General features: G+C 38.8%; 1 protein-coding gene across 2 annotated transcripts in view; it reads left to right on the top strand.

The window, feature by feature from the left end:
- The window catches only part of PCNX2 (pecanex 2), a 409,093-nt gene that overhangs the window by 152,939 nt on the left and 230,627 nt on the right, over positions 1–25,527 (top strand). For both annotated transcript variants that reach the window (XM_056113571.1, XM_056113570.1), the window contains 3 exons: positions 12,690–12,835; positions 22,064–22,217; positions 22,302–22,334. In XM_056113571.1, the coding sequence (XP_055969546.1) occupies positions 12,690–12,835; positions 22,064–22,217; positions 22,302–22,334 (333 nt within the window). The remainder of the gene's footprint in view (positions 1–12,689; positions 12,836–22,063; positions 22,218–22,301; positions 22,335–25,527) is intronic.

Below are 25,527 nucleotides of genomic sequence, written 5' to 3'. Positions count from 1 at the left end.
ACAGATACTAAAATATTATCATGTATATCTCTTTACCTACTTTCAACATTCAGTTCTTGTCCAGAGTGATCATTTTGAACTATTATTGTCCTACTGATCCCTTCTCTATCCTTTGTCTGTCACCCACTTGTTCCAACCATTGACCAGTCCTCCTGCCCCCTGTTTTTCCTGACTTTGGATATTAGTCCCATGATACTTTTTTAAATGTCAGCCAAGATTATTTTGCCATGCATGCTTTTTTATTATTTAATTATTTTTTAATTTTTTTTTTTGGTTTACAATACCTAGTATTCTGTAAAAATCACTAGTTTATCTATTTCCTCCCCAAAGTTACTCCCAACTTACTTGTGTAAATTAGTTTCCCAATAATATTTCCATTAACAATTCCCACTTCAACTGATGGGAGGACAGTATATCTTTGGACCTTTTAGGAGTTTTATAATATTCAAATTTCATTTTTTCCATCTGTCTGTCCGTCTCTCTCTTCTGATAAACAATATAGGACAGTTTCCAAGTTTAATAGTGTTTTTTGGGGGGAAGTCTAACCTTTGATCATTTTCACGTTTGTGTAGGCCTCTCAAGTCTTCAGGGTCCCTGTGAGCCACTTCTAGAAATATTCAGCCAACACACTACTTTTTTTAATATTCCACAAATGAGTATAGTCATTCTACATCTTTCCCTCTTTTTCAGACTCATTTCACTCAGCATGAGTGTACTGGATGGACAGACAGTACTCTCTGTGTCCATCCATTGAAGCTTTATGGATTGATTTGTGATCCATGAAAATTTAAATCTCAACCTGTAATACCTCAGAATGTTCTATATTAGGAAATAAAGTATTTGCTCTTGACGGCCCTTTGTTGGTGATGAATATAAAGTGATAGGAGTATATAAATGAGTACTATGCCTCAAATGTAGAACTATTTGGAGGTAAAGTCTCAAAATATAGTACACAGGTAATTTTAAAAAATAAGTTCATGTTAGGGCATTTTAAAATAAGATTCATTGGGATATATTATAATCCAATAAGAAGATATTAAGATTCAAAAATACATAGTCATTGCCATGGCAGTGGGACATGATGTTCTTTTGCCAACAAAGGAACATTAGACGAAAATGTTCCTTAAATTTTTTTTAAATTTTAGTCATTGTAAAATTACAAAGTTATTCATGATTAGGCTTTATTCATGATTAGATGCCATTGTTGACAACATTGACGAGGAATTGACTGGTTCAGCACCTCCATGATTGTGTGAGGAACGCCAAGAGAGAGATAGCCACAAAAAAACGCCTGTCTTCGAAAACTCTTGAGCTTTTTCTCCAATGTGGTTTGGCGCATGCCTCAGGCAACTGCAAGCTAATGTCCAAGCTCGCAAAGCAGTGCAGATATGCTATATCAAAGAAGACCTCAAAGAGAGAAGAGCAGAAGTGCTGGTAGATGCGGCAGAAGCCAGGAAAAGTATTCGTAACACCCGCCTGTCCTTCACCAACTACAAGACCAAGATGACTGCCCTCCAACGTCCTGATGGATCTATCACATCCTCCAGAATGGCAATGGAGAAGATTATCCATGACTTCTACTCAAAGCTCTTCGATAACCATGTCCACATACCGACATACCAAATTCCACAGGATGGATATGTCGTTCCCAAAGTTCTCCCTTCTGAAATCCGACACGCCATTTCATCAGTAAAGAAACAAACAGCACCCAGCCCAGACAAGGTCAGACCTGAACACCTGAAGAACCTGCCATCAGTACTCATCAATACGCTGGCTCGGCTCTTCACACATTACCTGTCTGAATGCAAGGTTCCGTCCCAATGGAAAACCAGCAGGACTGTACTACTGTTCAAAAAGGGAGACATCCATGACATTGGCAACTATCGCCCGATCTGCCTATTGTCTGTCATCTACAAGATGTTCACTCGAGTCATCCTAAATAGGATTGGCAGAACACTAGATGTAGGACATCCATGCGAGCAAGCCGGGTTCCGCAAAGGATTCAGCACCATTGACCATCTCAACACGATAACCAAGCTCATTGAGGTTTGTTGGGAATTCAAGATGCTGCTCTGTTTAACGTTCATTGATTTAAAGAAGGCCTTTGATTCTGTTGAGATGGAAGCGGTCATTGAAGCCCTAGCCAATCAGTGCATTCAAGCTCAATACATCAAGATCCTCTGTGAACTGTATTACGGATTCACTACCAGGATCTCACCATTCTACAAAGAAGTAATCATCAATGTCAAGAAAGGGGTTTGGCAAGGTGATATCATTTCATCGAAACTCTTCAGTGTCACCCTTGAGAACATCATGCAACGACTGGAATGGGAAGGAATGGGAGTGAAGATAGATGGTCAGCAACTACACTACCTCTGCTTTGCTGATGATATTGTTTTAATAACACCAAACATCTGCCAAGCGGCACAAATGCTGACCGACTTTGACCGTGAGTGTGGAAAGGTCAGACTACAGCTGAATCTTATGAAGACAATGTTTATGAGAACCAACCTCGTTCCTGACGCCCCATTAGCTCTCAATGGAACGACCATCTCCAAATGCAACAGCTATGTGTACCTAGGTCGAGAAGTCAACATGACAAATGACCTGTCACCCGAGATGCGCAGGAGGTAGAGAGCGGCTTGGAACGCCTTCAAGAGCGTCGAAGAAATAGCTAAGAGGACTAAGAACCTCCAACTCCGGGCACATCTCTTTGATTCCACTGTTCTTCCTGCATTAACATATGCCTCAGAGACCTGGGCCCTATGCAAACAGGATGAGAACGCTATTCGGGTGTCCCAAAGAGGAATTGAAAGAGCTATGCTTGGAATATCACGTTTCACTCAAATGAGAGAAAGAATCCGACATCTGTCTATGATCAAGAATCAGGGACGCTGTCTCGTTTGCCAAGGTGTCAAAGTCAGATGGGCTGGTCACGTAATGAGATTTAAAGACCACCGCTGTACTAGAGCTGTTACCGACTGGATTCCATAGGATGTCAAAAGACCATGTGGCCACCCACCTACCAGATGGTCAGACTTCTTCATCAAGATTATGAGCGATCGGTTTGAGGCTCTTCATGTTCCCAGAGCGAACAGACGCCATTGGGTCACACTAGCACATGACAGGGACAAATGGAGACATTACTGGCGCCCGCTCAAGCAAATTGACGATTAACAGGAAGTTAAGTGATTGAGTGATTAAGGCTTTATTCATCCGATATTCAACATCAATCCCTTCACCAGTGTCCACTTGCTTTCACCATGCTCCCCTTTACTTCATTTGCCTCTCACCCACCAATCTGCTCTATGATAGGTGATTTTTCCAAATATGATAGTTTCTGTACTGCAGTTTATAGTATTGTTCCTGATAGAATTTTGTACAAAGCACTGTACCACCTTTTAGCACTACTTGCTCCTCCTCGTTGAATACTTCCCTCTCCCATTGACATTGCCCCCAACCCCCAAACCATCCTATTTTCCAGTCCCTTTGAGTGGTCCATTTCCAACTTAATACCAATTTTCATGTTCCTTGTTTCCATTATCTTAGGTATTCGCTATTCTACCATTATGTTTCTTTATATCTCTCATATGAGAGCAGTTATTCTGTTTCAGTCTCTCTCCCCCAACTTCACTGAACATGTTAGTCTCTAGTTCCTTCATGTAGCAGGAAATTTCATGACTTTATCCTTTCTTATGGTTGAGTGATATTCCACTGTGTTTATGTACCATAGTTTCCTTATCCAGTCATCTATTTTTTGACATTTGAGTTGTTTCAAGATTTTGGCTATTGTAGATGGTACTGTCAGAACATAGAGGTACAAATGTCTTTTACCATTTTGTTTCAGGGACTTTGAGGTATATTCCAAGGTTATGCTGGGTTAAATGGAAGCTCAATTCCTAGAGTTCTTAGCAATATCCCTATTGTTTTCCAGAAAGACTGGTTAAGTCAACATTCCCACCAGCAGTGAATGAGAATCTCTTTCTCCCTGCATTCTTGCCAGCATTGGTTGTTCTTGTTCTTTTTGATATATGCCAGTCATTAGAGGGAAAAGTTTTGCTAGCTTATTAGTCTCAAATTTTAAAACTGTGAGGAAACACATTTCAATTGATCAAGTCACACAGTCTGTGGTAATTTTTTGTATGGGAGACTTAATAAATGATACATAAGCCAAATCATTTATATTTGCTTTATTCTACAATTTTTTAAAGAAGTATTTTCATTTAGACAGCCATAGACAGTAAAAGATAATGATAGCACACTCTCAGAATGTTTAATATGTTTTATCAATGATGTAGATATAATCTTCATATAATTCTATTTTTGCAGTCTTCTATATCTGCAAAAGGTATAATATTGTGCCTCAATTTAAGGAGTATTTTTAAAAAATTTTCATTAGTGAAACACCATTGGGTACAGTTGTAGACTTACAAGTTTTTGTGCTTGGGTTTCAGTTACAAAATGATCGAATTACCCATTACTTCATTAGTCCCCATTCTCCACCACCTATGATCCCAGTAGCCCTGCCACCCCCACCCTTCATCCCCCGCATCCCATTCTGCCTCTGTGGTAGGGCATTCCCTTTTGTTCTCTCTCTCCTTTTGGGTGCTGAAGTTTGAAAAAGAGGCATTGAGTGGCAATCATGTTCAGTCTATAGTCTACTTTCAGCTTGCGTCTCCCATCCTGGGAGGACCCTCTCAATACCCTTTGCTTGGTGTTCCCTTCTCTATCCGAGCTGCATTTCCCCCTAGCATGTGCAGCTGGCCTTCAAGTCATGGAGTGAACCTCCTGACACTTATCTCCACTATTCTTGGATTTTAGTCTCCTATTTTGTTACTTTATATTCCCCAGATGAATACAATCTTTCTATGTCTGTCCCTCTCTTTCTGACTCATTTCACTTAGCATGATACTTTCCACATAGTACCACTTGTATGTAAATTTCATGACTTCATCTTTTCTAACACCTGCATAGTATTCCATTGTGTAGATGTACCAAAGTTTCTTTAATCAGTCATCTGTTCTCAGGCACTTGGGTATTTTTCAGATTTTATGAATAGTGCAGCAATAAACATACAAGTGCAGATGTCATTTCGACTATACTTTTTTGCCTCTCCGGGATATATTCCCAGGAGTGGTATTGCTGGGTCAAATGGGAGCTCAATTTCTAATTTTTTGTGACTCATCCATACTGTTTTCCAAAAGGGCTGAATCAGTTGGCATTCCCACCAGCAGTGAGGGAGAGTCCCTTTCTTGCGACATCTGCGCCAACACAAGTTACTTTTGTTCTTTTGGATGTGGGCCAGTCTCTGTGGTGTGAGATGATATCTCGTTGTTGTTTTGATCTGCATCTCCCTGATGATTAGTGATGTAGAGCATTTTCTCATGTGCCTTTTAGCCATTCGGATTTCTTCGAGAATGTTTCTGTTCATTTCATCATCCCATTTTTTGATGGGGATGGATGTTTTCTTCTTGTGGAGTTGAACCACGGCTTTGTATATCCTTGATATCAACCCCTTATCAATTTCAGGAGTACTTTTTTTTCTTTTTGGGTCTCACACAGCGATGCACAGGATTTACTTCTGGCTCACGCACTCAGGAATTGCTCCTGACGCTGTTCGGGGGACCAGAGGGAATTCTGGGAATCGAACCCAGGTCAGTCACGTGCAAGACAAATCCACTACCTGCTGTGCTATTGCTCCAGACCCATTTTTCTTACATTTTAGAAGAATACCATCATTTTCACTCTTGCTTACTTTTGACCTATATAATGCATCAGACACAAATTTCCACATGACAGAACAGCAATCCTGGCTCCCTTATGCACATATTTCTTATACTCTTTAAAACATAAAGAAAAAGGGATCCAATTTAAAGGGAAATTTACTATAAATCACAAATTCATTGTCATTAAAAGATGTTATGTATGCTGACCCCAAACTAGAAAGCTTTCACTTTTATATTTATACATAATATAATTCATATTGTATAAAAGTTATTTTTTTATATTGAAATAGAATTCTAGATTCAAGTAGTGCTTGCAATCATAACTTTCCTAGAATACATTGTCCAATCCATCCTACAAATTGCCACCTTGTGTCATATCTCCATTATGGATTAAACTTATCTTGAAATGTCTTTTCCATTAATATTTTATAATCAGAATAACTACATATTTTATAAGCCAAGTCAGTGAATTGGCAATAAACAGTAGTGAGGTTAGCTTCCTTGGATAATTCCTCCCTCAGGGGTCTCCAGTAAGAAGTGTGCTGTTCTGATGGATACCAGGCATTGTGACTTCTGTGATATTCAATGAATTAAGAAAATAATAATGTCCAAGTATAACATTCTGTGTTTTTAATCAAAGTGAGGTGTGAGGTTTTTAAAGCAAAACATCTTCTCCAAGCTCATGACCTCATTCCTTTTCTTGTCTTGACACCCTCTTTGCAGTCTCTTTTGTCTCGTTTGGCAGTCTATAAGAAAGATTAACCTAAATTCCTTTTGGAAATTTTCAGGGAAAGATCAAATAAATAAAAACACAGATTAGAGTGACCTAGCCTTCCACTTTAAAATCTATAGCTTAAAGAATCTAATGTATAAACTCAGGCACTTGCTTGCTCATATTTCTAGTGGCATTATTCACACTAGCCAAGAGCTTGAATTAACCCAAATGTCCATCAACAGAAAAGCAGACTTTAAAAATATGTTAAAGGGGCTGGAGATAAAGTACAGTGGCCACATTCCTTGCACATAGCCAACCTGAATTCAATCCCCTGCACCTCATATGCTTTTTGAACCCTGAGTGATCCTTATGATACTTATGATCCCTGAGTGATCCCTGTGCCCCAAATCTCACTCCTCCTCCACCACCAAGCATCTCAAGGAATGATCTCCAACCAGTGAGCTAGGAGTAAACCCTGAGCACCATCAGGTGGGGTGTCCCATAAAACCAACAATGAAAGGAATGGGAAAGGAGTGGGATAACATTCTGTCTTAAGAAAGGGAGAGAGAAACTGTAACCCATCTTGTGATATGGATGGAATTTGATGGCATTACGCTAAGTAAAATAAGCCGACCACAAAAGGACAATATTGTGTAACTCCATAGAGTACCTAGTGTAAGTAAATATTATAAAGAAAGTGGAATAAAGCTTTTGCTACTGAGAGATGGAGGTTGGGAGATGTTTAGTGGGTATAGTTTCAATTTTGCAGGATAGAAAGGTTCTAGAGTTCTATTATACAGCAAAATGAATTGAGCAGTTAAATTGTTAGAGAGCAAATTTTACATTTTATACATTTTATACATTTTTTACATTTACCATATATACTAAACTTTCCGATTTGAAATACATGATCAGCAATAGGGTAGGACTTATATATCAGAACAAGAACTAACATGCTCTGGCCAAGTAGTAAAGGAAAAAGTCAGCAGAAAATTTATGTTTAAAGCCTCCATGAACATCGGCCATCTAATAGGAATATCTTCACAACTTAATTGGAGACCACAAGAGGCCATTCCTTACTATAAAGAAGAACAGAATATACTTTATCATCAACCTCATTAAGAGGGTTATATGGAAAACTGCCTGCTTCAGACTTTAGTTTTGGTTAATTGGGTAGAAATACCCCATAAGTCTTAATGAGCCACAATTTCATGTGGATGAGCAGATCTTATTTATAATACATGGATGGACTAAACATCTCAGATGAAGAATTTACTTTAAATGAGAGGACATGAGGCTCCAAGTGCCTCCAAATGTCTGCAGAAAACATAGATAAATTTGAATCTTGAAATACAGAGCTATAATACAGTTTTTCATAATACACACTAATAAAGATCCAAGGAAAATAGAATAAAGGAAAGTTACTATTCTTTAAAGTATGCTGGGGCTGGAGCGATAGCACAGTGGGTAGGGCATTTGCCTTGCACACGGCCGACCCGGGTTCGATTCCCAGCATCCCATATGGTCCCCTTAGCACTGCCAGGAGTAATTCCTGAGTGCATGACCCAGGAGTAACCCCTGTGCATCGCCAGGTGTGACCCAAAAAGCAAAAATAAATAAATAAATAAAGTATGCTACCATAAATAAGAACCAGCAAAATCAACCAGAAGCAGAAATTGACTCTCAGTGAATGTGGATATTCTAATAATCAGATTCAGATAGATCTTCCATATGTATATATATATATATGTATATATATATATGAATTAAAATAAGTAGAAAGGAATCAAAGTGGTCCTTTTGCAGGCAGAGATTTGCACACAACCAACTTGGGTTTGATCCCTTGCACCCCATTACCCTGAGCCTACCAGGGTAATCCCTGAGTGCAGAATCAGGAGTAAGCCCTGAGCACTGCCAGGCATGACCCCGAAACAAAAGTAAGATACTAAAGGCCATATAAGCCTCACAGATATGATAAAATAATAAATACTAGAAATGAATAATTTAATAATGAAAATAAAATTTTGAGATCTGACAAGACTGATACAAGAATAGGGTATTGGTGAACTAGATGTTGGATCTGAAGAAATCATTTTGTTGTAGCAGAGGGACAGATGACATAGAGGAGATTAAGTTGTATGGTGACAAAGGTTGTCATGTTCTGTCTCAGAATTTTAGAAAGAAATGAGGAAAAATACAATAGCAAAGGACTGGAGAAATAATACAGTGCATAAGGGTGATTTCCTTGCACGCAGCCAACCTAGGTTGGATCTCTGGTACCCCATCATGGTACCCTGAGCCCTCAAAGAGTAATCTCTGAGTGCAGAACCAGAAGAAGAACTGAGCACTGCTGGCTATGCCCTGCCCCCTCTCAAATCCTAATGGCAAAGATAAACTGTAGCACTGCACTGTCCTCTCGTTGTTCATCGATTTGCTCCAGCGGGCCCAGTAATGTCTCCATTGTGAGACTTGTTGTTACTGTGTTTGGCGTATCAAATACGTCACGGATAGCTTACCAGGCTTTGCTGTGCGGGCAAGATACTCTCAGTAGCTTGCCCCGGTCTTCGAGAGGGGCGGAGGAATTGAACTTGGGTCCACCAGGTCGGCCGCATGCAAGGCAAATGCCCTACCAGCTGTGCTATCGCTCCAACCCCGATAGTTTAAACATTTAAAACAATTATTTTATTATAGTTTAGGTAAAATAGTTAAAATAAACTTTAACATAGTTTATGCTATAGATAGTCAAAGTTGTTGTGTGCTCCCCAACCCCCAAAGTATCCAAGGTTCTCTATGTCACCCCTCGTCCAATCTTCATTACTCCAATGCTTGGTGAACAATTTTATACCCCAAGTTCAAGGATTTGTCAGTGTTCAATACTATCTATTCTCTTGTTTCATCTGTATATTCCAACAAGTGTGATCATCCTGCTTTTCTCCCTGAACTACTTTGCTTAACGTAATACCTTCCAATTCCATCCAAGTTGCAATTAGCTGCAAAGTTTCATCTTTTCTTATAGCTGCATAGTATTTCACTGATAATTAAAATTTAAAGGCCAAATAATACACAGATGTAGACAATGGTTTATACAAGTACTGGTGAGAAAGGGATAAATTTATTTATTTTTGTTGTTCTTTTGCTTGTTTGTGATTTTTGTTTTGGACCCACATCTGACTGTGCAGAGGGCCATACCTGATCTTGGCTCTATGCTCAAAGATCAGTTCTGTCAGGACATTGGCTACTATATGCAGTGTTAGAGATTAAGTCTGAGCTGTATGGGAAGAAAGCACCTTTACCACTGTTCTAGCTCTCTGGATCCAGTATGAACATGTTAATGAATGATGCTGAGACATCAGCTTTATTTATGGGAAAGAACATGGACCCTTATCTTATTTCATATATAAAAAATGAATCGTGACATCTTATCATCTCATTTCTACTTTGGACAAACTGGCAAGCTACCTGCCCACACAGCAGAGTCTGGCAAACTCCCCGTGGCATACCCTATATGCCAAATACCAGTAACAATGAAGGGTCTCATTCTCCTAACTCTGAAAAAGCCTTGAATATGGCACTTTTTAAAAAATCTCAGGGCTAGGACGAAGGAGACGTTACTGGGGCCTGCTCGAGGCAATCGACGAATAACAGGATGGTCATGATCGTGATTGATAGGTTTAAATGCAAGAGTCAAAAATAAATGACTTTGAGAAAGATGACCTTGAGGTATAAAGGTACAAAATATGAAAAATATTTTCACTTTATAGGAAGGTGGATTATTTATATATTGTTTTAATTAAAAAAAGCTGTCAGTAGCACCATGATTAGACCACAAACTGGGAAAGTAGTTATCACATTTGTCTGTCTTCACATATATGCATATAGATGACTATAAATATGCATATATATAATATATATGATATATATACACATCTATTAATGAATCTATCGCGGGCTGGAGCGATAGCACAGCGGGTAGGGCATTCGCCTTACAAGCGGCCAACATGGCCAACCCGAGTTCGATTCCTCTGCCCCTCTCGGAGAGCCCGGCAAGCTACCGAGAGTATTCGATATGCCAGACACAGTAACAACAAAGTCTCCAATGGAGATGTTACTGGGCCCGCTCGAGCAAATCGACGATCAACAGGATACCTTACCTTTTACCTTATTAATGAATCTAATACAAAACAGCCACCCAACAGAGAAAAGAAAGGCTGATTTCATTTCATGAAGTAAGACTAAAAGTGGGTAATAAATGCTCAATTTCAGTCATAATGAGAGAAATGAAAATTTGAATAGAAATGATTTTTTTGGGGGGTATCTTTGAGTCACACCTTGCAGTGCTCAGGGATCACTGCTGGATCTGTGCTCAGGGATCTCTTGAGGCAGGTTCAGGGGACCATATGGGAGGCCAGGGATTCAACCTGGGTTGGTCACATGTAAGGCGAATGCCCTGCCCACTATACTGTCGTTCTGCCCACCAAAATTATTATTTATATTTATCAGATAAATAGAAATGGAAAACTGCTTAACTTCATTGTGAGAATATCAGCAACACTGACACACGTTGGTAGGAGTGTGAACTGATTAAATCACCTGAGAAGTTTTACTTTTTCATAGAGTGTTATAAATAGTCTGCACATTTCTATACCCAGTAATTCCATTTGTGGTAACATTTTGCATTTTCTATAAAAACTCAACAATTTGTTTCTTAGTAAAATTTAGTATGTGTAATAGGTAGACATTTACATTTTTAGCAATTATATTTTTAAGTGTATTTTCTAGAGACGTTTGCACATAAGTATCAGAAGATATGTCTAAAATTGTTCATAGCAATGTGATAGTTTTAAAAATGGCAAGAGTCTGAGTGTCCTGAAAAACAATAGACAAATAAATTACAGCATAAGCACAAAACAGAATATTATACAGCAATGAAGATATATGTTACTGATATAAAAATAACATGAAACTTTTTCATGACCATGATATAGAGAAAAAAGAAAAACACAAGTCCATTTGGTCTATGGGTCTATGAATCTATTTACTGTGATTTCATACCTCTGAAATATATACACTTTAAACTAAAGCGTATAGAAGTTTAAGAGTAAATACAGTAAAATACTGTAGCGATAGCACAGCGGTAGGGCGTTTGCCTTGCACGCAGCCAACATGGCTGACCCGAGTTCAATTCCTCCGCCCTTCTTGGAGAGCTCGGCAAGCTACCGAGAGTATCTCGCCCACACGGTAGAGCCTGGCAAGCTCCCCGTGATGTATTCGATATGCCAAACACAGTAACAACAAAATCTCCAATGGAGATGTTACTGGGCCCACTCGAGCAAATCGATGAACAACGGGAGGGCCTTTACCTTTACCTTTTTACAGTAAAATACAGAAAAATAGTGGGAAAGATGAAGATTCAGGACAACTGTGCTCTCTAAAGAGAGAGATAGGGTTTTTATTTATTTGTTTTGTTTTGTTTTTGCTTTTTGGGTCACACCTGGCGATGCTCAGGGGTTATTACTCTTCGTTTTGCATTCAGGAAATACTCAGGGGACCATTCGGGATGCCGGGGATTGAACCCAGGTGGACTGCATGTAAGGCAAACACCCTCACTCCTGTCCTGTACTCTCTAAAGAGAAAGGAAGTTTCTGATATTCGGAGGTGAACCACAAGAGAACTTTTATGTGAATGAGGACTGTTTTACACTGGTCACAGATATTCACAATTTTTTTATACCTACTTATATTATAAATTGTATTTCAATAAACTTTTTATTAATCAAAAGTTTTAAAAAGCATGGTACCCAGTGTTATGCACTGTAGGGTAAAATAACCTAAAATACCTGTGGTCATGGGTTCTCAAGTGATTTGTGATGCAGAATGAATGCTAAGTGTATATAATACATAGACCTGACAGTGTTGATATATACCTTATAGATTAGATTTTTTAAGGTGTAAAAAGGTGATTTAAAAGGCACATTTTTAAAAATGACCGATGGATCAATATGAAAAACATTATAAAGAGGCTAATCTTTATTTTCTGAGAAATTTAGTAATATGAAATAATTGCAACATCAATGATGAACAAAGAAATTACTGATACATAATCTCTGGAAGTGACAACAAGCTTGTTTTAAATGTGATTTCAGGCTCCAGAAGAGTTAAGTTTGTTTTTTATTCTTTCTAATTAATGATATAAATTTATGCTAATATCAATGTACAACCCTTTCCTTTTGTTTCTTTTGCTATCAAAAGCATTTGAGTCAGGATCTGGAAGACTCATCTTGTTCTTCAACACAAGGAAAATTTAACAGAGAGCAATTTTATAAATTTATCATTTTCCCTGGCAAGTGGATTAAAGTCTGGTACGATCGACTTACTTTGTTGGCGCTACTTGATCGGTAAGCTGCTGAGTTTGCAAATGTCCAAATGAAAGACACAATGGGGCCTTAAGCAATGTGGGCTTACAAGCTTAAGAAAGAAAAATTGCCTTTTGCAAATCTTTCCTGGAATCAAGTTGAACACCTTTTTGCAAACACAAAGTTGTGAACCATTAGGACTGTGACAATTGAAGAAATAGTAAATCTAGCCCTCAAAATGGAAAAAATGAGAATTGGATAATATAGTTTAGATTTCAACTTTAGGGACAATACATGGGTTGTTCTGTTCACAGCTTGACACTTTTTTGTTTGTTTTGGTTTGGGGGCCATACCTAACTGTGATCCAGGCTCAGTTCTAACTCTGAACTCAGAGTTAGAGTTAGCTCACTCACAGTGGGGCGCAGGGGACCATATGGTATGCTGGGGATGGAATCCAAGTGGACTGCAGGAAAAGCAAAACTCTTACCTGCTGTTCTCTTGATCCAGTCCAGCTTGACATATTTTTGTAGAAAAACTTGAGGGTTCCATTTGTGGCATGGAAGACAACTTAAGTGTGTTTGGGCAGGGGTAAAAGGAGGGTGGATAAAGTGATTGTTACTTCTTTCTTTTAATAACTTTGATCTGTTTTTTTTTTCCTTTCTGACATACACTCATTTGAAAGTTAATATTTCATTGAACACATTTACTTATCACCTTTTTAATTTATGGGGGGAGAAAGAAAACAGGAGAAAAGAAAAGCAAAAGAGTGTCAAGCTGTGAGTAGAACATATATTGTCCCTAAAGTTGAAATCTAAACCATATTACCCAATTCTTATTTTTCCCATTTCTTATAAGAAATGCAAAATTACATGCAAAATTACAACTGTAAATTTCAGGACCTACAAGCCTGGAAATGAAGTTACAATGTTCTTTTCTAATAATACTCTGTTCCCTAAGGAAAACTTTCTTAACCTAAATGCCTAATGCCTAAATGCCTAATGGTCACTCTACTTTCTCATCCTTGTAGTCTATGACTTTTATGGGGAGTCCCAGGTGCTGATCAACTCCGGGTAGGTAAAGTCTAGTCCCCACTAATTAGGAGAGTTGTTATCAGAGGATTCTGATAAAACTACTAGTGCCTCAATTTCCTGTTAGATGAGGAGAATTTCAAGTTTGCCACAACAAGATTTGTACAAATATTATTTGCTATTATTCCTATTATTATTTCTGAAATGTGATCCAGAACATAGAAAGAAGAACAAAAAATGTTGATATCTTTTGGGCCACATTTGGTGGTGCTCACAGCTCTTAGCTCTATGCTCAGACATGGCTCCTGGTGGGGCTCAAGGTTCCTTGGATTAAAACCCAAGTAAACCAAGTGCAAGGTAGTGCCCTACCTGCTTACTATTTATCCAACCTGAATAAAAGAAAAATTTAAGAATGAAGCAATATTAGAGTGGATGGAGTATGTGTCATTAAACATAAACAATGAAATAGGTGTTTGACTGAAAACACCTTATATTCAGAGTACCTATGAGTCTATTTTGAGTCATATAGAAACAAGCTTGGTGAGTTTTTCCCAGTGAATTTAGATAGGAAAAAGAGACTAGATGAACCCCTACATGACAGCAACAAACGGGGAAAAACTCCCAAACAGTGACCTAGAAAAATCAAGCAACTTGGGACCTTTGCAAAGAGAGTTGTAATCTCCTGACAGGATTCTGGGTCAGAGTCAGCTGGGAACTTTTATAGAGATATTATCCTGAGCATGACAAGTCCTAACTATAATGTAGACTGAGCACTGCCTATGGTTGTATTATGGTGTATTATTTAAAGGTTGTTATTTAACACCTTAAAACTTAAATTCCTATTTGGGACCATTATGATCTGAGATGTGTATTTAAGAGAACATGAATGAAGTTACACAAATTTTACATTTTATACTATGATAGCTATATTTTTATTTTCGAAGTCATAAATTACTTATATTTATTATGGGAAAATTATATATTTGTTATGGAAAAAATTATGTTTGAGATCACACATGGATTAAAAGTACTGATTAGAGAATGTGTGTTAAAACAAACTATAAGGATTTGGCAGGAAGAAACTAGTGAATATTAAGCAATGCTATTTAACTAAACTTTGAGAAAAATTCCTATAGTATAAGGTCTGCTTAATTTTCTTCAGTGTTACTCCCGAAGTCAAACTAATATTCCCTGAAAATGTTTCAATAGGATCTGATCATATTTTGTTTCTTATCATTGTACAATCTTCATTTGCCCTGTTTGCCATTCAATATATTCAGATATTTGCTACAACCCAATTAAATAATTAATTAATTTATTTATCTTTATTAGTGAAACATCATGAGGTACAGTGGTAGACATACAAATTTTTGTGCTTGGGTTTCAATTATACAGTGATCAAATACCCATCCCTCCACCAGTGCCCATTTCCCACCACCACGGATCCCACCCCCCATTCCCCCCATCCCACCCTGCCTCTGTGACAGGGCATTCCCTTTTGTTTTATCTCTCTTATTAGGTGTTGCGGTTTGCAAAAGAGGCAATGGGTGACAATCATGTTTGGTCTATAGTCTACTTTCAGCATCCTTCTCCCATCTTGGGAGAATCTTTATTTGGTGTTCACTTTTCTATCTGAGCTCCCTTTTCCCCTAGCATGTGTGGTTGGCCTCCAAGCTATGGAGTAAAATTCCTGGTACTAATCTCGTCCATTTTTGAGTGTTAGTCTCCTATTTTGTTACTTTATGTTTCCCAGATGAATGCAATCTTTCTATGTCTATCCCTTTCTTTCTGAGTAATTTCGCTTAACATGATACTTTCCATGTAGCACCGCTAGTATGTAAATTTCATGACTTCATCTTTTCTAACAGCTACATAGTACTCCATTGTGTAAAGGTACCAAAGTTTCTTTAACCAGGCATTTGTTCTCAGGCACTCAGGTTTTTTGAGATACTGGCTATTGTAAAGAGTGCTGCAATGAACAAACAAGTGCAGATGTCACTTCGACTATACTTTTTTGCCTCTCTGGGATATATTCCCAGAAGTGGTATTGCTGGGTCAAATGGGAGCTCAATTTCTAATTTTTTGAGAATCGTCCATACTGTTTTCCAAAAGGGCTGAACCAGTCGGCATTCCCACCAACAGTGAAGGAGTGTCCCTTTCTCGCCACATCCGCGCCAACACCAGTTGCTTATATTCTTGTGGATATCAGCGAGTCTCTGTGGTGTGAAATGATATTTCACTGTGGTTTTGACCTGCATCTCCCTGATGATTAATGATGTGGAGCATTTTCTCATGTGCCTTTTAGCCGTTCGGATTTCTTCTTTGTGAAAGTTTCTATTCATTTCATCTCCCCATTTTTTGATGGCGTTGGATGTTTTCTTTTTGTGGAGTTCAACCAATACTTGTATATCTTTGATATCAACCCCTTGTCGGATGTGTATTTGGCGAATATCCTTTCCCATTCTGTAGGCTGTCTTTGTATTTTGGTCACTGTTTCTTTTGAGGTACAGAAGCTTCTTAGTTTAAGATAGTCCCATTTGTCTATCTCTGTTTTCACTTGCTTAGCCAGCAGTGTAACATCTTTGAAGATACCATTAGCTTCTATGTCATGGAGGGTTTTGCCAACTTTTTCCTCAGTGTACCTTATGGATTCTTGTCTGATGTTGAGCTCTTTAATCCACTTTGATCTTACTTTTGTATATGGAGTTAGGCAGAGATCTGAGCCCACTTTTTTGCATGTAGCCGTCCAGTTTTGCCAGCACAATTTGTTAAACAGGCTTTCCCAGCTCCACTTCAGTTTTCTTGCCCCCTTGTCGAATGCTTGGGGGGAGATGTCAGTATATTCAATTCTGTTCCATTGGTCTGCAGCTCTGCCTTTGTTCCAGTACCATGCTGTTTTAATTATTATTGCTTTGTAGTAGAGTTTGAAGTTAGGGAGGTTGATTCCTCCCATTATCTTTTTCCCAAGAATTGCTTTAGCTATTCGTGGGGTCTTATTGTTCCATATAAATTTCAGGAGTGTTTGCTCCATTTCTTTGAAAAATGTCATTGCTATCCTAATAGGGATCACATTGAATTTACACAGTGCTTTGGGAAGTATTGCCATTTTGACAATGTTAATTCTCCCGATCCATGAACAGGGGATATTTTTCCATTTCCTCGTATCCTCTTTTATTTCCTGAAGTAGCGTTTTGTAGTTTTCTTTGTACAGGTCCTTTACTTCCTTAGTTAAGCTGATTCTTAGATACTTGATTTTCTGGGGCACAATTGTGAACAAGATTGTTTTCTTCATGTCACTTTCTTCTCTTTCACTATTTTCATATAGGAAAGCCATGGACTTTTGGGTATTGATTTTATAGCCTGCAACTTTACTAGGAGTTTCTTGGTAGAGGTTTTAGTGTTCTCTAAGTATAGTATCATATCATCTGCGAATAGTGAGAGCTTGATTTCTTCCTTTCCTACCTGGATGCCCTTCAATGTCTTTGTCTTGTCTAATCGCTATTGCAAGTACTTGCAGTACTATATTGAACAGCAGTGGATAGAGTGGGCATCCTTGTCTCGTCCCTGATCTTAGATGGAAGGCTCTCAGTTTTTCCCCAATGAGGATGATGTTTGCTGTAGGCTTGTGGTAGATGGCTTTAACTATATTGAGGAAAGTCCCCTCTATCCCCATTTTGGCAAGGATTTTCATCATGAACGGGTGCTGGATCTTGTCAAATGCTTTCTCTGCATCTATAGATATTATCATATAATTTTTATCTTTTCTTTTGTTGATATGATGGATTATATTGATTGATTTCCGAGTGTTAAACCAGCCTTGCATCCCCGGGGATGAATCCTACTTGGTCATGGTTTATGAACTTTTTGATGAGTTTTTGAATTCTATTTGCTAGTATTTTGTTGAGAATCTTCGCATCCGTGTTCATCAGGGATATAGGTCTGTAGTTTTCTTTTTTGTGTGTTGTCTTTGTTTCCTTTTGATATTAGAGAGATATGGGCTTCATAGAAACTGTTTGGGAGAGTTTCCGTTTTTTCAATTTCCTGGAAAAGCTTGAGAAGGACTGGCAGTAGGTCCTCTTTAAATGCTTGGAAAAATTCCCTAGTGAATCCATCTGGACCTGTGCTTTGTTTTTAGGAAGACTTTTGATTACAGTTTCAATTTTGTTGATGTTAATAGGTCTATTCAGATACTCCAGATCTTCTTGATTCAGCTTTGGGAGATTATAGGAGTCCAGGAATTTGTCCATTTCTTCTAAGTTCTCTTGTTTTGTGGCATACAGACTTTCAAAGTAGTCTCTGATGATCTTTTGGATTTCTTTGGTTTCTGTTGTGATATCCCCCTTCTCATTTCTGATTCGGTTTATTAGGCTTCTCTCTCTCTCTCTCTCTCTCTCTCTCTCTCTCTCTGTGTGTGTTTCTTTGTGAGTGTTGCTAGTGGTTAATCTATCTTGTTTATTTTCTCGAAGAACCAGCTTTTGGTTTCATTGATCTTTCGATTGTTTCTTTGGTTTTCATGTCATTGATTTCTGCTCTAAGTTTTATGATCTCTTTCCTTCTGCCTGATTTAGGCTCTTTCTGTTGATCCTTTTCTAAGGATTTGAGCTGTGAGTTCAAGTTGTTTATGTGCATCCTTTCTACAGACCTAAGATATGCTTGCAGAGCTACAAATTTTCCCCTTAATACGGCTTTCGCTGCACCCCATAGGTTCTGGTCGCTCGTGTCTTCATTCTCATTTGTTTCCAGGTATCTTTCGATTTCGTTCTTGACTTCGTTCCTGACACACTCATTGTTCAGCATTGAGTTGTTTAATTTCCAGGTGTTTGATTTGGTTCTCCGTGTCTGTGTGTGATTCACTTCTATCCTCAGTGCATCATGGTCTGAAAAGATGGTTGATACTATTTCTATCTTCCTGATTCTGTTGAGGTAAGTTTTGTGGCCTAGCACACGGTCTATTTTGGAAAATGTTCTGTGTGCACTGGAGAAGAATGTGTATTCTTTCTTTTTGGGTTGTAAAGTCCTGTATATTTCTATAAGCCCTTTCTCTTCCATTTCTTTTTTTCAAAGCCAATAATTCCTTGCTAAGTTTTGTTCTTGTTGATCTATCCAGAGTTGATAAGGCGATATTGAAGTCTCCAAGTACTATTGTGTTGCTAGCAATGTCCTCTTTAAAATCTGTTAGCAGTTGTTTTAAATATTTAGCCGTTCCCTCATTAGGTGCGTATACATTTAAGAGTTTGATTCCTTCCTGCTGTACGTATCCCTTGATGAAGAGAAAATAGCCTTCACTGTCCCTTCTAATCTTTTTCAAGGTGAAATTAATGTTGTCGGATACTATTATGGCCACCCCAGCTTTTTTGAAGGAGCTGTTTGCTTGCAGGATTGTTTTGCATCCTTTGACTTTGAGTCTGTGTTTGCTTTGACTGTTGAGATGAGTTTCTTGTAGGCAGCAGAATGTTGGGTTCTGTCTCTTATCCATTTTGCCACTCTTTGTCTCTTAAATGGTGAATTTAGACTCTTGACATTGAGAGAGATTATTGTTATGGGATTTTGTGTCATCTTTCTGTAAGGATGTGTTGTGGTTTTAGGGTTTGTCTTTTCTTATAGTAGCCCCTTTAGCCCTTCTTTTAGGTTTGGTTTTGAGTCTATAAAGTTCCTGAGCTGCTGTTTAACTAGAAAATAGTGTACTGTTCCTTCAATTTTGAGTGAGAGATTAGCTGGATAGAGTATTCTAGGTGAAGCATTCATTTCAATGAGTTTTTTCACTATATCTTGCCACTGCCTTCGGGCTTGGAGGGTTTCTTCTGATAGATCTAAGGGGTGCTCCTTTGTATGTGATTTCCTTTTTTGCCCTTGCTGCTTGCTGTATTGTGTCTCTATCGGCAGCATCAATCATTCTAACTATAATATGTCTTGGAGTGTTTTTGTTAGGGTCTCTTTTAGCTGGCACCCTTCGGGCTTCTTGAATCTGAATGGCTGTATTGTGGAGCTCTGGGAATTTCTCAGCGATGATTTGTTTAACCATGGTTTTTTCATTGGTATTGTTTCCCTGAGCTTCTGGTATTCCAATGATTCTAATATTGTTTCTTTTGGAATAGTCTTCTAGGAGTCTGATTCTCTGTAGAGCTATTTTGAGGTCCTTTGCCACTGTTTGTTGTTGCCTGTTGTCTTGGTGCAGCTGATCTTCCAGCTCACTGATTCTTTCCTCTGCTGTGATCATTCTATTTTTGAGGGCACAGACTGAGTTTTTTATTTCATCTATGGAATCTTTGATTCGTTCCATTTCTCTGCGTAGCTTTCCAATTTCTGCTCTCATTTCTTCCTGTATTTTGTCAATTGTGCCATCGATTGTTTCTTTCATGTCCTCTTTCAATTTACTGGATATCTGTCTGACTGTTTCATTGAGTTGATTGAACATCTTGATGACTTCATATCTGAATCCTTTGTCAGAGAGGTCCCTTAAGTGTCTAGAACTTACTGAGGCTTCTGGGCTCGTTTCATCATCCTCTCCCTGTGGTGGGGATTTGCCTCCTTTCTTCATGTTGGTGTGCCAGTGTAGGGAGTAGATTTCTTGGTATGAGTAAACCACTTGCCACTGCATAAGCAGCCACCCCCAGAAAATTAGCCACGCCCACTTCTTTAAAAGCCACGCCCACTTCTAAAAGCCATGCCCACTTCTAAAGTGGCCACACCCCCATGGGTACCTGGTGTATGTCTGGGGCTTGAAGATTGGGTGGGGAGAAGAGACCAGTTCAGCTTGGGTGACGAAAAGGGAGAGGCTGAGAGGCTCAGAGCTGCTTTGTCTCCCAGAGTCCGGAGGACGCCTGCGGCGCTTGCAGGTGGAAAGTCAAGTCCCGGACTCCAATGCTGGCTGGTGGACTGACCTGGATGCGGAGGAGACTGGCGGAGCAGCGTTGGGGGCGAGCGGGCAGGACGTGGCTCAGGTCCGCTTTTGTTCCAGGGTCCCAGAGGACGCCTGGGCCTTTGCAGGGCGAAAGCCAAGTCCTATTCAGATATTTTTGACTTGTCTTTATTGTCCATTTTTACTTTCCTCTAATTTTAATTTGCCATTCCTCCACTTGTAAAAACTTGAAGTTTTATTTCATGTATGTATTTTATCCATTTTGTGGACCCTATCTTGTAGTACTCATCTTAGTCCATTTGCAGCATTTCAAAATTAATCTCTGCTGTATTAGTTAATTCTCTTTCTTGAATTTTCATTTATTATACTTTTCTTACTATTTTCTTATTTCCTTTTGCCTTGTTGGTCATTTCTTAAGTCGTCTTTTCTGATAACTTTTGCCTTACTAATGAAATTTCAAGGAGTTCTGAAGTTGTTTCCTTTCCTTCCCCGCCCCTTCCCCACCTCCCTTCTCCTCCCATCCTTCCTTCCTGGATTTAAATACAATTGATAGGGATTGGCTCTGCCTGCCTGCCTGCCTGCCTTCCTTCCTTCCTTCCTTCCTTCCTTCCTTCCTTCCTTCCTTCCTTTCTTCCTTCCTTCCTGCCTCCCTCCCTCCCTTCCTCCCTCCCTTCCCTCCTCCTCCCCCTCCCTCCCCTCTCCTCCTCCTTCCTCCTCCCTCCTCCTCTCTCCTCCTCCTCCATCTCCTCCTCCATCTCCTCCTCCTCCTCCTCCTCCTCCTCCTCCTCCTCCTCCTCCTCCTCCTCCTCCTCCTCCTCCTCCTCCTCCTCCTCCTCCTCCTCCTCCTCCTCCTCCTCCTTCTTCTTCTTCTTCTTCTTCTTCTTCTTCTTCTTCTTCTTCTTCTTCTTCTTCTTCTTCTTCTTCCCTCTCCCCCCTCCCCTCTCCTCCTCCCATTCCTCCTTCTACTACTCTTCCTCCTCCTCCTTCTTCTCCCACTTCCTCTCTTGGCAGCATTTGCAGGCCTTCAGAGCTGCCATCCATATGATGAGGGGGGTCTCAATTCTTCTTGCATAGAATGCACCCTAATTGCAGCACAGTACTATCTTCTGGCCCCCTGACTATGAGATTGACACTTCATCATCATAGTTAAAATTTCTGATTATATTTTATTTGTCTTAATTATAGATATCTATTGTTAAAATATTTTTTTTATAAAGCAGGTATAGGGAGTCAAAAAACCTTAACATATTGTTAGAAGTGTTCAGGTAGTTTCTATTAGAAATAGGCAATTTTCTTTAACCATATGTATTGGTATATAACTAAAGATAGATGTATAAAATACAATAGCTCTGAGATTTTTTAAAACTTGTTTTATTTGCACAGAACTGAAGATGTCAAGGAAAATGTGCTGGCGGTTCTACTGATTGTCCTGGTTTCTTGGCTTGGATTTCTAACTCTGAACCGAGGCTTTTACAAAGACATGCGGGTGCTACTCTTCTGTCTTGTAATGGCCAGTTGCCAGTATTCCCTGTTAAAGGCAAGATCACTTCTAATTCTTACCATCACCAGTGTGTCCATGAAATTATGAGATAATGACAGACACTTCTGATTTGTGTTCTAGAGTGTTCAGCCTGACCCTGCCTCACCAATTCATGTAAGTGTCAAAAACAAGTAGTTTGTCTTATTTGCTGTGTTCAAGGTAAGGGAATGGCTAAAACCTATTCTGAAGACAGAAAATATATGTATTGGTTAAAACATTACTAAATATATAAATAGAAATATTTAGAAGTATGTTTGGTTGCCAAGTTCAGGTAGGGTCTAAGTACTTGGGTGGCAGGAAGAAATGCAGAGGTGGGTGACTCTCTGTTCAATGGTTCTTTTGTTTGAAATGGCCCTGAACTAGGTGGGAGACAGCAGTCTGATTCAGGCTGCTGATTTGATTCCTTTTTCTTCATCTGAGTGAACAAACATGTGTATTTCTCATACCTCACTTTCTTATGTGAGAATACGAATGAGTAAAATTGAATTTCTATAATCTATGCCATGCATTTAAAATAGTGCTCAGGACATAGAGACAGCTTAATGAATTAGGGTTATTATTAGTAGTAGTCTCAGTTAACCAAGAATATAAGCATAAATCATTACTTTTTTTAAAAAAAATCAAATTTGATATCTTCTTATGTGATGTTTTCAAGTATATTGCCTTTATGTTTATTTTGTTTTGGAGCCACATCTAGCTAGCAGTGCTACATTTTTACTCCTGGCTCTACACTCAGGTTTCCCTTCTGGCAGCCTTGGGGGCCTATATGGAGTGCCAGATATTGAATCAGGCTAGATGCATGCCAGACAACACCCTACCTGCTGTACTTTCACTCCAGCACCTATATTGCCTTTTACACGCCAAAAATTGAGCTAATTTCTGAGACTCTGGGCTTAACACTGATTTATTGGTGCTTTGTCATTCTTCTTTGAGTTCTGACATAAACTCACTTTTACCAACGAGCTGGAACTTCTCGTAGGGGGTGCTGGTATAGGTTATGTTCCCTAGGCCTCATGCCTTTGCACTGAGACCACTACCTTGTGGACTTCCAGCTTTTTCATTATGGTGAGCCCTTGTGGAGTCTTCCAATAAAAGAATGCCTTATCTTCCCTCTATTGTTCAGTAAAAAAAGAAATATTCAGAATTTCAGATTGCTTTTCAATACAGGATAGCTAAAATTTAGTTCAGAGTCATTAAGAAAAGCTTATAATTGGGTGATCACATGGTACACTTTGCAATCTTAAGTTCCTCTGTTCCCCATAATTGGTTTACATATAATACATCTTCTTTTATCCCAGAATCTGAATGTCAAGATAAGTAGAAGCAGCATAATTAGGGTATGAAAATGTATTGTTGTGATTATCTTCAGAAATCTGGGTTAGGTGGTGTGAGAGAAGTGTGCAGTTCTGAAATGTTTAGTTCATGCCCACCCTAGATGCCACATCCGTAACCTTCCTGTTTCTAAGCCCTCTGTATCAAGAGAATACTTCAATTTCAGTACCACTGTTTTTCTGGGTAACTTATAGGAGAGGTGTTATATACCATTAAACATTCCTTTCTCATTTGCTGTCAGCAACAAAGCAGAGTATGCCAGTAAAGGTGAATGGCAAGTACAGCTGCATAATTCCTGTGGGTTTGAATATTTCTTAACAGGGTGATTACTCTACATTAGAGTTAAATAGCCCATATTGGACGGGTTCCTGGAAGATTAGGTCAAGATACCGGTCCTTTATCTGAACATGCATGTCTTCGAATGATGCTTAAAAACATTACATCTAACTGTCACAGTAAAACACAATCTTCCACTTAGCTTGCTTTTATTGCAGTAATTAATTCGCTTTTCACAGATTTCTAAGAAGATAAGTCTCGAATTTGAGCTGGCATTTTTATAACAGTTCAGGTAAGGGAAAGGACTATGGTAGCTATAAAATCTTTTCCTTTATCACCTGACTAAGCCATCAGGGCATTTAACCGACTAGTTTATCATCTCCAGTTTATAATAGGAATGCCTTCAAAAGTACCCCCCTGGTCAAGAGATTGAACAAAATCCCAGTGTTGACAGAGTTCTCATGTCTGCCATCATCTCTTGTGCTGGCAAAGTTTTATTCATCAGGGACAACTGGAAGAGTCTAAATCCTATTCAAAATGACATCACTTTGTACATTGGTTAGGGAAGAGAGAGCTATCTACAGATTTATTCCCTTCCTGCTCTTTAGAGTGATTCACTTTTCTTCTTTATTTCCAGGAAGTAGCAAATTTTGAGCAAGTTGTTAAAACCCGGTGCAAAATAAACATTTAAATTTTGTATAAATCTCAATATTCCAGATGCAGATGGATTCTAATAGTTATGGTGCACTAGATTCTAGTCCTGAAAGAAATGTATTATGCTGTCAAAGATTAAAATTCTAGAGTTGTAGATATTGGAAACAATATGAGAAGTAGAGAATGGTATAAAGTGACAGATAACAAAGCTGTTAATTACTTTACACAGTTTTGTGCACAGATCTGTGATCTGTAACCACTAATAACCTAGAAAGAAAAAAATCCATAAGACTTATGATAGCAGAAATACTGGAATAGTAGAACCAGTGTCTGGGGTCACTCCAGCATCTGCTGAAGTTCTGAGTCAGTGAAGTTGGAGCATCAGAGAAACTGCAGTCTGCATCTTAATGAGACCCTCTCCCCTACTCCCAGGTTATGGTGGAAGCAATTTCAGCTCACACAGGAGAAATACTGAGGTCACAAGAAATGTGCTGGTTTGCACTTGCTATGGCTGGATCTTAATCCAGCCATAGCAAGTGCAAATTAGGGGATTATAGGTAATTACCTTCTTTGAATCTCAGATTTTTCATTCACAAAAGAAGACACCTAATGAAGCAGACTGGAAGGAAATAAAACATGATAGTATACCACAAATGCCTAACACAGCACTTGGCACCGAGGGCATACTTGGAAACTGTTGCATTTTTATTGTTTGTAAAATATGGATAATGATATCCTTGACTGGATTTAATGAAGAGTCAACTGTGCAACCTGTATAATATGCTGACTATGCAGGTCTGGACTACACCAAGTCCTCTGTAAATTTTTGTTTGTTTCTCCTGCTCTGCATATTTATTCTGTTTCCTTTATGTATTTCAAAGAACAAGGGATATAATTGTCCTATTCCATGAACTTTAGATAGTATATACAAAGGATACCTCAGATTCTGTAAAATTAGTGAGGATGATTTTTATGTGTTTTTAAATTTTAGCACAGTGAAAATCAACAGTACTGTTAAACACCATACTTTATCCTCCTTTTTACT

The sequence above is a fragment of the Sorex fumeus genome, unplaced genomic scaffold (genome assembly GCF_029834395.1).
Source record: "Sorex fumeus unplaced genomic scaffold, SorFum_2.1 ptg000021l, whole genome shotgun sequence".
Classification (NCBI taxonomy): domain Eukaryota; kingdom Metazoa; phylum Chordata; class Mammalia; order Eulipotyphla; family Soricidae; genus Sorex; species Sorex fumeus.
The sequence above is the reverse complement of the archived record's forward strand: the minus strand, read 5'-3'. Positions and strand labels throughout refer to the sequence as shown.